General features: G+C 37.6%; 1 protein-coding gene across 1 annotated transcript in view; it reads left to right on the top strand.

Moving 5' to 3' along the window:
- The window catches only part of GYPC (glycophorin C (Gerbich blood group)), a 33,752-nt gene extending 23,231 nt beyond the window's left edge, over positions 1-10,521 (top strand). The window contains exons 2-3 of the mRNA XM_069861386.1: positions 4,871-4,921; positions 7,458-10,521. Coding sequence (XP_069717487.1) covers positions 4,871-4,921; positions 7,458-7,654 — 248 coding nt within the window. The 3' untranslated portion in view covers positions 7,655-10,521. The remainder of the gene's footprint in view (positions 1-4,870; positions 4,922-7,457) is intronic.
- Positions 10,522-14,255: the final 3,734 nt, after the last annotated feature.

The raw sequence follows: 14,255 nt of genomic DNA, 5'->3' as shown, positions 1-14,255 counted from the left end.
TTCAAAGTGTGGTTAGTTGAGCTGGTTAAAGATGAAATCTTACAGTGCATTTCTTCATCTGCACACCTAAGCCCTAAGAAGGAAACCACAGCCCTAAGGAGCTCAGCTCATCATTCACAGGCTTTGAATGAATTTCAGACACTTCTTATGTAAAGAAAGGCACATCAAGAGGGAAAATAGGTTGGCCAAGAAAGCACTTAGAGACTCACTTGAGTGTAATTTAGCAGCCAAGGCTTCATCTGAGATTGTAACCACAAGCAGGCAGCAACGGAGCATTATGATAAGGGATGGCTTATGTTGCTAAGAATCAAAAGCACAAGCTTGTGGGCAGGAAAATCCTGAAAGTCAGTAGCAGGAGCAATGCTGCCTTACTGGTGGTGGGTGGCTTTGAAAACTGTGTTGTAAAAGCTGCTTATCACATATAGATATCTCTATACTCACTCAGACTGACTCATTGACTCTAAAACATCAGTATCACCCACAGCTGCAAGGAAATCATGGCAAAGTAAGCTGCACTCTTGGGCTTTTCTTTCTGTATTCAGCACCACTTGGCAGTTAGCTCTTGTTCAGCTTTAGTTTGGCATTTTATCTCAGGAAATGAGAGAGACCAAGAAGTTTGGGATGAGGTCTATGCTATCCCATCAAATTGCCCTTGTAGATTGCACAGCAGATATTTGGTAGTTTGCTGCAGTAGATTAGATCTGTCCTGTAGGATAATGTGACAAATGGGGATCCCTTTGCAGGGATAGTTCTCTTTTCATGCCTTTTTTCCTGCCTTTCTCCATAACAAGTTCTGCAAGTAGCAGGATTTAAAATCTGTGCTTCCTATTCTGGATGGGAGAAAGTATTTTGAGAACAAATATGCTCCTTACCATCACCACATAAGTTGAAAGGCTTGTCAGTTAGGATGTCTTGATGGTAACACTTCTAAAGTAGTGCACTGACAAGTCTTGCATCTTTATCAGGATTCTCATAATACTTCATGTTTTCCTTAAAGACCTGCTTCCTGATGATACAAAATCATGCCAACATTTCAGTTTTCATCTACAAAGCACATTTGTCTTTAGTATTGTAGAGAAGGTCTGGAAAGTAAGACTCAAATGAAGCTCAGATATGAAAGAAAGGACAAATGAAAAAATGCATGGTGAGGCACTGGAACAAGTTGTCTAGAGAAGTGAGATACCCTGTCCTGGAGGTGTTTAAGGCCAGGCTGAATGAGGCTTTGAGCAACTTGATCTAGTGGAAGATGTTCCCACCTATGGCAGGGCGGTTGGAAATGGATGATCTTTAAGGTCCCTTCCAACTCAAACCATTCTATAATTCTGTGGCTCTATTTTCAAGCCAGTATCATAAATTCTGAGCAGGAAGTTACTTATGTCTTTTAGCAGCTCAAAGTACAATAAAGGCTCATTGCAACTATCAGGAGAAGGGCAGGGCAAAACAAGTAGAGTGCTGAGCCTCGAACAGACATTTTCACTGCTGGACCTGCCTCTTTCAAACAAGTTTTCCTCAGCCAAAATGGAATGGCATCGGTGTAAACTAGGAAAAATTATCAAAATTAATAAAAATCGAGTTTATTGAAAAATCACACTTAGAGGAGGTGGTTTAACAAATTTACTGACAAATTTAGCAGGAAAAACTCACCACTGTCTGTATTAACATAAAAGATAGTTGTACTGGCTTTTAATCTTTGAAGTACAAAGCTAGAGATCTGCTTACAGTATTTAAGCCAGTATGCCTGGGGTTTTCCAAGGCTGCTGCCTTCTCAGCGTGATTTGATTGATGAGAATGAGACAGGTAGAAATTGTCATCCTAATGCAAAATTCCTTATCTATAACTTTATAGGCAGAACTAGAACTTGATGAATTTCAGGTCATGGCACAAAGGCATTTCTTTCTCTTCATTCTAGCTCTTAACATACTTTCCAGCAACAGGCAATTTGATTTGTGTGTTCTATTCTTGATGTAGTCAAGTCATTCTGATGGCCAAAGATTTTACGAAAAACAAGTTTTCCCACAATCTTTTGATTTTTGCATATCATGGTAACCAATAGCACCAACCAACAACACTGTCTAAATACTTTCAGGATCAGATTGTAGCTATGGATAAGGGCCAGTGTAACAGTGAGAGGAAGTTTTGCAAGGACAATTTAGCAGTAGATAACACAAAAGATTTCCTTGAAACAACAGAAAATAACGAAAAGAGGTGCAACAGCAGTTACTGAAACACAGACCTCTGAGTGTTCTGCACACAAAGAAGAGCAGAATAAAGAAGGTAGAAGAAGGCCAAAGCCTACAGCCATTTCTTTTCTGCCTCAGAAAGTGAAGATTTATTTCTGCAGTAATGCAATGAATTTCTCACATATACTGAGCTGAAGTTAAACAGAACATGCTGAGGCTCCTGGCCAAGCATGGATTTCTGTCTGATAGTGACTGTTGCCTCACCCTTACTCTAGGAAGATGGCTTCATTTCATGAATACATGCTTTGCATTTTCCTCAGTCATGTTTCATGAAGGCTGATACTGCTTGAATTTTGAATGACACTGATACCTTCTTCCCGTCTAGCAATATTGTGATATTGCCATGCATCACATAGATATTTTTAGACAAAGTAAAATTTCAAAGACTGTGAGACAGGCATTGAGGGTCTCTCTCTCTCCCCTCTATCTTCCTTGTTCTGAAAACTATCTGGGGAGCAAAGTCCAGATTCTTCTGGTCATTGGTGGTAGCTGCAGTGTCCTGGCCCTCTGGGTGACAAAGCAAAAGGCCAGCTGAGAGGGCAACAAGCACTTTCTGTGGTAAAAAGTCAACACACCGAGAAGCCTGACTCTCATGCTTGCAGTAAAATGGGAACTGTGGTGAATTAAACCACATCATAATTGCTAAATGGCACAGCATCATCAGCATAATAGATCAGTGCCAGCTATGTGGTAGCTCAAGATGTGTCCAGCCTTATTCTGAAAACTCAGAAAGTACAGGATGAAAATGAAAACTTTTCTGCAAAGTGATGATACTGTAATCCATTATCAAAAAGCACTTTGATGGCAAGTACTAGAGATAAGACACCTGCTTGTTATCTGAACCTGAGAGGCACCTGGGAACGACAGAAAAGAGCAAAGAGTTACGTGCATACCTTTTTATAATTAAAGGGATGATGATTTGATCTGGAGCTAATGTTTGGAAGCAAGCTGTGTGGCTAGGGAAGCACTTTAGAATTCACACCTTCAAGTATTTGATTGCTGTAGAGGAGCCTGCTTTTTTGGCATGCAGCATATATTTAGCGTAGAAAGAGGTACAGAACAGTTTGACCTTGAAGCAATTAATCTCTTCTTAGGCACATGGGTTTTGAATGGACGTAGACATAATTAGAGTTTTTAAATTACACAAGGCGTGCTCAGTCTTTCCATCAGTATATAGCTGGAAGAAAATATGGGAAGTATCTCTGGGCAAGAGGAAAAGACTCCTGCTTTCCAGAACAAGCATATTCCATGTTTGGGAACAGAGGTGTCCTTTTAACCTCAGCTCTCCTCTGTTTATTGCTGTTTGATATAAGAGACCGGACACGAGTAAGGAGAAAACTGCTGATAGTGTCTCATCCTTGTATCATCTATCACAGATTTAGTGAAAGAAAAGACAGATATCCATTATATTTACCAAAATGAAATGAAAAAAAAAAAAACCAAAAGGCCTCACGTAAAGCTATTTTCCTTTTTTTTGGAAACCAATATAATTTACAATTGTATAAATAGCATTATAATAAAGAAAGGAGTTTCCAGCCATAAACCTAGCATGAAAAAACTCCAGGAGTTCATCACCTTCTCAGACATCCACATAATTCAGGACTAAGTTAGCTCGTACCAATAGCATGAAATAAGGAGCAGAAAACAAGACCCCAAATTGTGCCCTGATCAACTACAGAGAAGGTAGCGGAAAAAATCTTGTCTATATGAATTTACTTTCACTGAAGGTCTATATCAGATAATAAGGAGAGAAAAATCCACACTGGTTTGAATTTTGGGGGAGGTGGTGGTTTTTTCTCTCCCCTTTAAAGTGCATTAGTTATTCATTTGTTGTTTTAGATATTTTTAGTAAGTGCTATAATTAAGATCAAAATTCAAATTCTAACTGCCTTTTGAGCAGCTTGCAACTTTTCATAGAAATTTCTTACTTCTTAAAAGGACTTGAAGGTACTTCTCTTTTGCATTTAAATTGCAAAGTTATCTTTTTTATAATTTATAATCCAGTAAAGAATGTAATTTGATTTATCAGCGCTGAATTCAGACTTATTCTAAGTGACAACTGTGTTTTGTACCATGTACGTATCACAGGCCCCCCTTCATTCCAAATGTAGGCTTAAAAGAAAACAAATGCTAAGATTAAAAACAGGATATTGCAGATAAATAAATACTAATTGAAATCGATAGAGCCAGATTAATTTGCATCAAATAAAGATCTAGACCAGACTCTGAAGAGCCATAAATGGGAAAATAAATTGGCACTAACACTTTTTCCCCAGAACTGGCTTTCTGAGAGTAATCACAGTACCTTAACACTCTTAATTTAATCATTCACTGGAGGATGTTACAGGTAACTGCTCATAATAAACAGTAGGTGTTTCCCTGAGGGCCATGATAGCTTGCATAATGTGCTAGATATTTATTTTCCAGTGTTATGGTGACAGAAAGCTGTTACAGTACACCTAATTCTAATGAGATGTTTCATAAATGTCTTTTGCTAACAAGAGGTGTTGTTTAAGTTCCAAGTTTCAGAGGTTAAAATAATACACCACCACCAGTCTAGTCATTGCTATTACATACGATCCAATTCCTTTTTCTTTAACTAACTTTTGTATGTTTTAATCTATTTGTAGAGGGAGACATCGAGAGCCCCACAGCTGGAACAGATGTGGCTGTTATTGGAGGTAAGTAGTAGACCATACAAAGCAGCACCATTAGAATTAAAACAGCAGGTTGGTTGATGCCTTGCATTTTGCAAAACCCTTACTTTGCTGACAAGACAACAGGAGCAGCACAATTAGTGTTAATTAGGCCAGTGGGAAATGTGTTCCCAGAGGGGATATTGGCAAGATAATGAGATGAGATAATGAGCATAAACCATACAGTGAGGAGTACCACCCCCATCCATTTCCTCATTTTAAGACATAATACCTAACAGTCCAGCAGCAAAGTCAGCCTCTGATATTTTTCATTATTCATTGGGCCAACATTGTAATTTAATACAAAAAATAGTGTATCACCTTTGATTTGAGCCCTGCTAGCTCATACCAGCTGACCCTTTATTTTTACAGAACATACTACGATGCATTTGCTGGTATTCCATTAAAGGTCTCTCATGCATTTAAACTAAATACAGTTGTCAGGATAAATGAAAAAAGCTATGTTCACAGAGGGAACCTGTCTTTTTATTTTTATTGTGTTTGTTCATTTCCACACTAACACTCTAATTTCAGTCATTCACAAGGGGGTATACCAATCATTAGTGCAAATTGGTGAGGTTCTGCTATATTTCCCTCAGGTCCCATCTCCCGTAACTTTAATTTCAGCTTTCTATGAACAAGCAGCAGTAAATTGATTTGTACTTAGTCCCTTAAGCTTATTAATATTGTGCTACATCCAAATCCTATTAAAGCCTCTTGTGACAAGGGATACCAGTGAGGTCCTAAAAACTGATGAAGCCCCCACTGCAACTACGATATTATTCTAAGCCTAAAGTTCTTTGTATAAGCAATTTCATTTCTGCTAGCAGTAACTTTAGTTTCCAGAACCAGACACTGTAAAACCTGTGGGATAACATTGCAGGCATATTTTTAAAGACAGACTTATCATTTTTACTTACCCTGTTAACGTTCTGTCTCTTCCCCTGTTCTCATACCAATAAGGTATCAACACTCAGTTTACTGAAGCTGAGAAATCTAAAGCTTTCAAGATACACACTCCTGTTACAAATCTTGAACACAGGAGACAGAAGAAAGATACTGTCTACATACCCCTCCTTGTGTCTACAGAATATCAGGCATTTCTAGGGAACAATTCATCTGACCAACTATAGGAATTAATTTCTAGAAGAGGAATCACACACCCTGTCCACCATTGGCAGCAGATCATAGAATCACAGAATCATATTATATAATACCAGGTGGAAAGGACTGCAAGGTTCATCTGATCCAACCTTTCTTGGCAAAAGCACAGTTTAGACAAGATGGCCTGGCACCCTGTCCAGCTGAATGTTTAAAGTGTCCAAAGTTGGGGAAAGCCCCAGAGGAGTAACTAAGATGAAGCCTTCCGAACTGTAGATGTTTACAATGAGTCAGATTAATTCCTACCTATTGCATCCTCATAGCAACTTCACACTCCACATATGGAATTTTCCTAGGAATGTCCTGTTCTGGTACATTTTACTGTGTATTCCTTTTATTTGTTATTCACTCATGGAATCATATGAATATAGAATCAGTTCAATATTATGTATTTGTACAGAATCACAGCTAAGAGTTTAAAAGCACATCCCAGTTGTATCTAAAAAATGTTTAAATAAAATCAGACAAGTTCAGTAAACTTCAAAATGCTTCATTTATTTTCACAACTCTCAAGTGAACAATTTCATTGGAGGGAAAGGGATAGAGCTTGTAATTTTTTAACAATGGGCTTGTCATGGGTGCCTCTCTTTTATGGACTTCTACCTTTCATGGAAGAAAAGCAAAAAAGGAAAAGGCTCTGGGAAGCGAGGACCCTGTTCTCTGACAGCCACCCCTGGACTTTAGACCTACTTTCCTTCAGTAGGAGTGCTTCCATTCACCATTTAGTCCTATGTACATTTGGGTTACCTGCAGAAATTTCTGTCTAGTCAACACATCGCTAGTAATTAGCCTTCATCCAGGAGAAAGGGAAGATCTACACAGAATCCTTTCCTCCTCCCAGGTTTCACTTCTACATTCATTACAATCAGACTTTCTTAATTAGAACACAGCATGAAATGGCAGCTTGCAAATACAGAGCAGTATTGCAGTCCTATGACTCCTGCTATTTGTTGAATGTCTCCTAAGAAATACTCAGTGCCCTGAACTCCTGAAATTGAGTGCAGTCATGAAGGCAGAATTAGGTTGCCTCCAAATTCCCCTGGGTTTATGGTACCAGAAGGATGAAAGAACCTATGGGTTTTCCTTTATATTCTCTCACTTCTTCTCATTTTGTAATGAACTTTAAGCTCCAATTAGTTCAACCAAATCAAGCCATTGAATGAGACTTTGACCTGCAGTATCTATACCCAATCTTGTTTTTTGCAGTGTCAGACTGTTGTGACTCTGGCCACTGCAATGTGCAAACAATTACAATACACAGACTTTTCCCTATCAAGTAATTCAAGTTGCAATGGCTGGCTGTGACACACTACTTGCATTTTATTACTGACAATACATTTCACCAATGTCTTTCCTCTAGGTGTGATTGCTGCAGTGGCATTTGTCCTCATTTGCCTGCTGGTGGTGATGATCCGGTACATGTACAGGCATAAGGGCACCTACCACACCAATGAGGCAAAAGGAACTGAGTTTGCCGAAAGTGCAGATGCTGCTTTGAAAAATGATCCCGCTCTCCAGGAAGCAGTGGATGAGAGCAAAAAGGAATATTTCATCTGAGAGGCAAGGATTTCCATGGAGACTTCCCCAAGGGAATCAATCAGAAATGCTACATCAACAGAAGAGCTAAGAGATGGATAGTATTAGGATACAGGCAAGCATCCTAATTGAAAAGTATTTCTTTACCTTTTTTTGTCACTGGGATATTTCTTTTCCTCTGCCAGTGAAGAACTGAATGCCAGATACTTGCCTGTTGATTTTATTAGCAACACAGCTGGTCACAGTTGAAATCAATATCTCACAAGAAGAAACAAAATCGCAGTATGAGTGATACGCCAAAACCAGATAAAGATAGCAAATGTCAAGCCTTGACATTTGTTGAAAATAACAGATGCCAATGGAAAACATCCTCTTAGAGTTAATGATGCATCCTATGCTGATATGATACAGAACTACCTGAAATTGAATTTCAAATGGTCACAGAACAAATATTAAACTAGATGAAGCTAATGTAGCTGGAACTAAAATAGCCTTGTATCCAAGATATCTCCCCCCTCCCCTTAAGTGGGCAATTTTGCTGGCACAGGGGAATTCGGTTTGTTTGCTTGGGGATTTAGATTGGGAATATTTTTTTAATTGTTTGAATTTTAAATATATAAAAGTCAGACACTTCAAAGAAATGAAACTGTTAAAAACATGGAAAATGTAAGAATGAAGGATTTATTTCTAACTTACTTTGCATGGCAACTTGAGAACTGTAAATTGTTGGAATTTACAATATTGTGTATAATAGTCAGTAGACTTACAAATATGATTCCAAATAGTTGGTAGGTTCCCTGCATGCAAGCATAAATAGATAGATTTTAAAAGGTAAAGCATCTTGGTTTGAATGGGCCTTTTGAAAAAATAGGGCTCAACTTGATTTTTTCAAGTAAGATATTTTTGCCTGAATATTTATTTATTTATTTTGCATTGGAAAATTCTCTTGAATGCCTGCCAGAAGGATTTTTGGTTTTTACAGGGAGAGGAATTCAGTTTTGGTGCAGATACTGATAAAACTTTTACAAATGCAGCCATAAGATTGCCAGTATGAAAAAGGTTGCTCATCTGCATCCCAACTGGCTTGTATTGATGTCTCCCTCTGTGTGGCCTCTGTATAGCTTTTATATTGTGCTAGGTAAGAGAATTGCACCAATCATCAATGCTTTCTTATAAATAAATAAATAGATTATTCATGGTGGGTCAAATGAAAAGATCTTATTCCTCACCAAAGAATCAACGGTGATGAGTTTCTTTACTCTAGTAAGCTGGTTTCCTAATTGAAGCCCATAATTAGCTCCAGAAATAGAATAGTTGTTCTCTACACCTGCTCATCCTCAGCTGCAATGGTGCCCTGGACTACTGAACATAGAGGGGGAGAAACACACAGTAAGAAATGACACTGATGAGGTCTGCTCAACTCAATTATGTTTTTCCCTATGTTTTATATATATGTGTGTAGTCACACAAACACAAATGTGTGTGTATATACATACATATGTGTGTGTCATCTACAACTGTCCTTTCAAGACATTGTTGCTGATCACTTGCGCTCACTTCTTGGCACCAAAGCTTGGAAACCTCCTGGACTCCAGTATTGATTATCAACATTGGCCACAAAAATGCTGTGGGAGAAGACAGATCTGAACAAGAAAAGACTCTGAGTGAAGAAATGAGTTATTTTTATCTTTTTAATCACAATCTCAGCCTTTTCTCAGAACCTGAAGGAAATGGACTCTGAATTAGTTTTATGACTCTAAATAGCTTTGATTTTGAATCTTAAATACCTATGTGTTTGCATTTTAACCAAAGAATATCAAAATCATGCCAAATTTACTAAATGCTAAAGAGATATTTGTAACACACCATTGCAGAACTGCATTGTATTCAGTGACTAGTGCAGTATAAAATGCACAAAACCCAACACTAGAAGAGCTCAAATATTTTGATATTATGCACCTGACTGTTTCATTCTAAGACACATTACTATTTTTACTACTTTTGAAAAAGGAACTGGTTTTATTTTTCTAGGGCAAGTGTTGGAGAAATTCTCTAATCTTAGCTGTAAGACTGAGTTTGTAAAACTGTGGACTCTTGACCCTCTAGTTCAATAAAAATGTAAATACTTCCTCTGAGGAGAGGGTACATGGAGTGACTTGAGCTCTGCTGCATCTCCCACACAAAGAATGGGAACACCAAAAAACTTTCCTCCAGTGCCAGCAGGACCTATAGAGGACCACCAACATTTTGTCCTTTTTCATATATTCAGAACATGTAATGTAAGTCTGGCTGTTAAAGAAAATTAACTTTAGAGGAAGGTGTGAGGTACATGGGGAATAAATTCCTGCTTTCCTGTCCAGTCATGAAATTCTGTTTTTTTGTAATTTGACCCTGCAGATTATAATTAGAAAACTGTGTCATACCCAATACATAGGAGAACCTGAATTAGTTTCTCTTTTGGGGTGTGTGTGAGTTTTTCAATTATGAGGTGGACTGAGGCAGACCAGCTGTCCATGTTGGAACTACAGAGGGCAGAAATTCTGGTAGCACAGCATTTCAGTGGAGCTCAGCCAATTATTAGCTGAACAGTCAACATCAGACTTTGTGTCATTTATTTCCCTAAATCTGAACTGAATGGAACTACTGGTCTTTGACTATATTCTTTCTTTGTAGCTTAATTATATCTATTTATCCCATTTTCCCCATTTATCTAGGCTGACAGTTCAAGCATACAGCAACAGCTTCCCCATTGGTAATGACATGCTTTGAATATTTGCAGAGTAGCGACTCTGGCAAGAGCTGCACTTTCAGTTGGTTTATTTTTCACAGTGTTCTTTTGGGTTCCAGGGTTTTGTATGTTTAGTAATGACTCAAGCACACTGAACAGAGGGAATAGATTGTTTGCGGAGTTTTTCTGCTTATGCAGTATTTTTCTGGATAAATTTTGCTTCGTATTGAAGAAAGCTCATGACATCTGATCACTGGTAGATGCTAACAGCCTGATCCTGCTATTTCATACTCATGCTGTCTTGAGTCATTCAAATAATGCATTACAAACTTCCTATAACTTCTAGGACTAATTAGCAAAACATCCTTCTACAAGAAACATGCTGTGCTAAAACAAACACTATGTACCACACTGGGATGTCTCTGTTGGCAGACATAACTTTTCATCACTGATGATTAAATGATTTTTACAATTTGCTTCCTGAATAGGGGAATTAAGAAAACTTACTTTTATCCCAGGTGCTTCCACTGTTATGCCCTGTTTTCCTGGAGCTCTCTTGGTGCCCCATCTCCCCAGTCGTGACTGCTATTCTCGTTTGCAGATCCCTTGGTTTGCTTCTGGATACCTACAGACTTCTCTATGGCAAAGAATTGGCCATTTACTTAAGTATTTATTTATTTATTTCTATCAGTGAAGAGACTGTCTCTCTCTGCTGGCCAAGAAACAATTTTCACATAGGCTTTAGGTTTGGACTTCCAATCCTATATCAAATTTCATCAAACCTGACAAACCTATCCTAAGACTGATTTACAGAATGATCACATAGGCCACATAGTCGCAGAAAACAACTCTAGAAATAGTACAGCAAGCTCTCTAGTTAGTTAAATTTAGTACTATAGATCTCTAGTGTTCAGTAAACAAGGGAGCAGAATGACAATTTAATGCCCTGTGAAAGTTTGTTGAATCCTACTTTGCACAGAAGGTGATGGGTTTATGTTTAGAAATATAAGTAATATTTCAATGATGTACAGGAAAGCTGTGCATTAAAGTGACCAATATTTTCTGGAGTTGGAAGAGAAAAGATATATATGATCTTGTAGTAACACAAGACATTTTTTAAAGATATATGGAAATGAAAGGAGTTAAATATAATATTTCTGATTACGTTGGTGAGCTTTAAGAGTGGGTCCATGGAGCTTTCAAATTCTCTCACTGAAAAGAAATCATTGTTTTTAAAGAGAAATTAATTTCCTCTTAAAACATCTCTTATTGCCAAGCTTTGAAAACGGTCTTCACAGATGCAGTATTCTACAACTCTGCTTTAACATCTGGAACTTAATTTCCTCTGACTTTTGGAGCAGACCTGTACAGTCCTCTCTTGCACAAAAATGACTTCTTGCTGTTGTCAGCCCCTGCAGCAGCTTTACAGCTCAGCAGGTGATTCTGTCCAAAAGCAGTCAGTCCCAAATTTGCACCCATTACCTGGTACACATGGTTTCTAGGGCTCAGCCTCTATCATTCCATATTTTCCCAAGGTCCAATGTGCTATTGCATATTAATGCAGTCCTGAGGAGTATGTAATGAGTCACTAGTTGAAGTAACTGCTTATATATGCTTTTTTCTTTTAAGAACAACAGGACCAAATCACTTTGGGGGAACTATTAAAAATAGAATCATCAGATTCCTCAGAAGGTTGACATTGATTTTTCTCTAAAATCAAATCTAGCGATCATTGGGGGAACACCAGGAGAGGAAAATAAAAACGACTGTTCCCTTTCAGCAATGAATTCAGACAAGGTGCTGAAACATTTATAGCTGCAGGGTAAGTAGGGTAGCACTGCTAGCTACAGCCTGTGAGAATTCCTCGTAGAGTCCAGGAAACACTGAGGCAAGATGTAAATCAGTAAAAAGATACAGAGGGGGAGAACGCAATTAGGTGCCAATAGAGATGGAAAGCAGTTTTTCATCAAACAAAATAAATATTCCTATTTGGAGAAATCAAATTGCATTTGCTGAACATAACTGCTGACAAAAAAATTAATTATATCAAGTGTTTGAATTCCTCGCATGTGCCAGTCAAATCAAAAAATACTGGTAAATGTACACTAAAAGACTACTCGTTTTAAATGCATTAAGATCTGTTTATCACATTTTCAAAAATCTCTCAGTTCTTCACATAGGAAAGCTTTGTGTGTTTAGAAAATGCAGAAGCTTCACAGGAGCAGTTCATATAAGACAGAAAAATAAAAAACTTCTCAACAAGCAATGAACACACATCTGATTTCTGGAAATTCAGCTAGTTAATAAAGGAAGCTAACAACCTCAAAGAAAAACGTATTATGAGTAAAAATTTCCATGATATTACAAAGAAACTAAATGTTTTTAGTAGCAGAAGTCCTTCTCGTCTTGCTAAGGTAATATTGTCAGTGACTGGAAATAAGGAGTCCTTATTCTACACAACTGATCCCTGTGTGGTGAGATAAAATCCCACTGACATCAGCAGGAAAAGAATTTCACTGACTATTATTTATCCCTCCTGCAAAAAAATCATTTTCCCACTCATGTCAGAAAGGAACACACTAAATTAAAGTAGAAATCTTTATAAGGGCTGATCTTTCAGCTTAACCTCATCTCCTTACACCATTTTTCTGTTGTTTCAAACTATATATATGATGGAAATTATCTGACATGTTGTATTAAAATCTATTTGAATTGCAGCATTGCTATGACATGCATATAGAACACAGAGTGTTCAAACCTTACTGTTGATTGTATGTTAAAGCTGATGATAATGTTTGTATTTACCGAAGCTATTAATACACAGCTGGTGTAGATCTACTATATTTTGAATTTAAGAAAAAAAAAACTAAAAAAAGAAAGAAAGAACTTTACAATTAAAGTTGTAGTTTTCAGCATTTAAAAGATTGTTCTCATATTTCTATTCTCTTTTAAAATATCATGAACTTTGAAAATAGCAGTTATATTGTTCTCATAAAAACATAGATCAAAAAGAAATAGTTATCTGGAACTCAATAGAAGATACAAACCCTAAAAGATTCACTGCTAGTACTGGGATTATGGAAACAAGAAAAGCTTTTGATAGATCTAAGAAGGTGTCTAACTTAAAATAAGAAATCAAAAAATAATTCACTCTGAAGGAATTCTGTGGATGCCAATGTGGACCTGTACACTTATTATCTATTGCACAGTATTCTTAAAAGTTCCCAGCAGGTTTACAAACATCTAATGGGTTTACAAGCCCATCTGATGGATGGGCTACCTTCAACACAACAGTACCAAATGTGAATAGTGCTTTGCTCTTCATGCTTTCCATACAATTTCTCTTGTATGCCTAGTATAAAATGTATTGCAATCTTACCTCTGCCATCTCTTTTTTTCAATCATTGCTGTCAATAGTGAAAAAAAAACCAAACACAGTTGGTCTTTAAGTGATATGTTATTGGGTCAGAATAATGTCTCAAATTAGTGAAAACTGGAGGGTTACAGAAGTGCATCATGTGAGTTTTAGTATCCATAAGTGGATAAGTTGTGTTAAGAACAGCTCTTCCAATGGGCCTTTCATATGCTGTGGAACTTTGATGTATAAAACTGTTTAGAGGCCAGCATAGCCAAATGGTTGATTAGCAATGCTCTTGCTGGATTGACAGGCAGAGGCGTAAGTCTACCGGGGGCTGCACGCTGCATCTTCCAGTATTAGCAAGCTTATAATGGAAGTTTGACTTTGACTTCATACCATATCTGACCATGGGATTCAGTGTTATTGGAAGTGCTTCAGCATGTAATCGCATGGAGATTGACCATAGACTGTTTGCCAAGAAATAATGCAAGTGTTTGGGATCACATTCAGCCTTTACGTGTGACCAATAGTTGATA

Source organism: Phaenicophaeus curvirostris, chromosome 7 (assembly GCF_032191515.1).
Source record: "Phaenicophaeus curvirostris isolate KB17595 chromosome 7, BPBGC_Pcur_1.0, whole genome shotgun sequence".
Taxonomy (NCBI): Eukaryota; Metazoa; Chordata; class Aves; order Cuculiformes; family Cuculidae; genus Phaenicophaeus; species Phaenicophaeus curvirostris.
The sequence above is the reverse complement of the archived record's forward strand: the minus strand, read 5'-3'. Positions and strand labels throughout refer to the sequence as shown.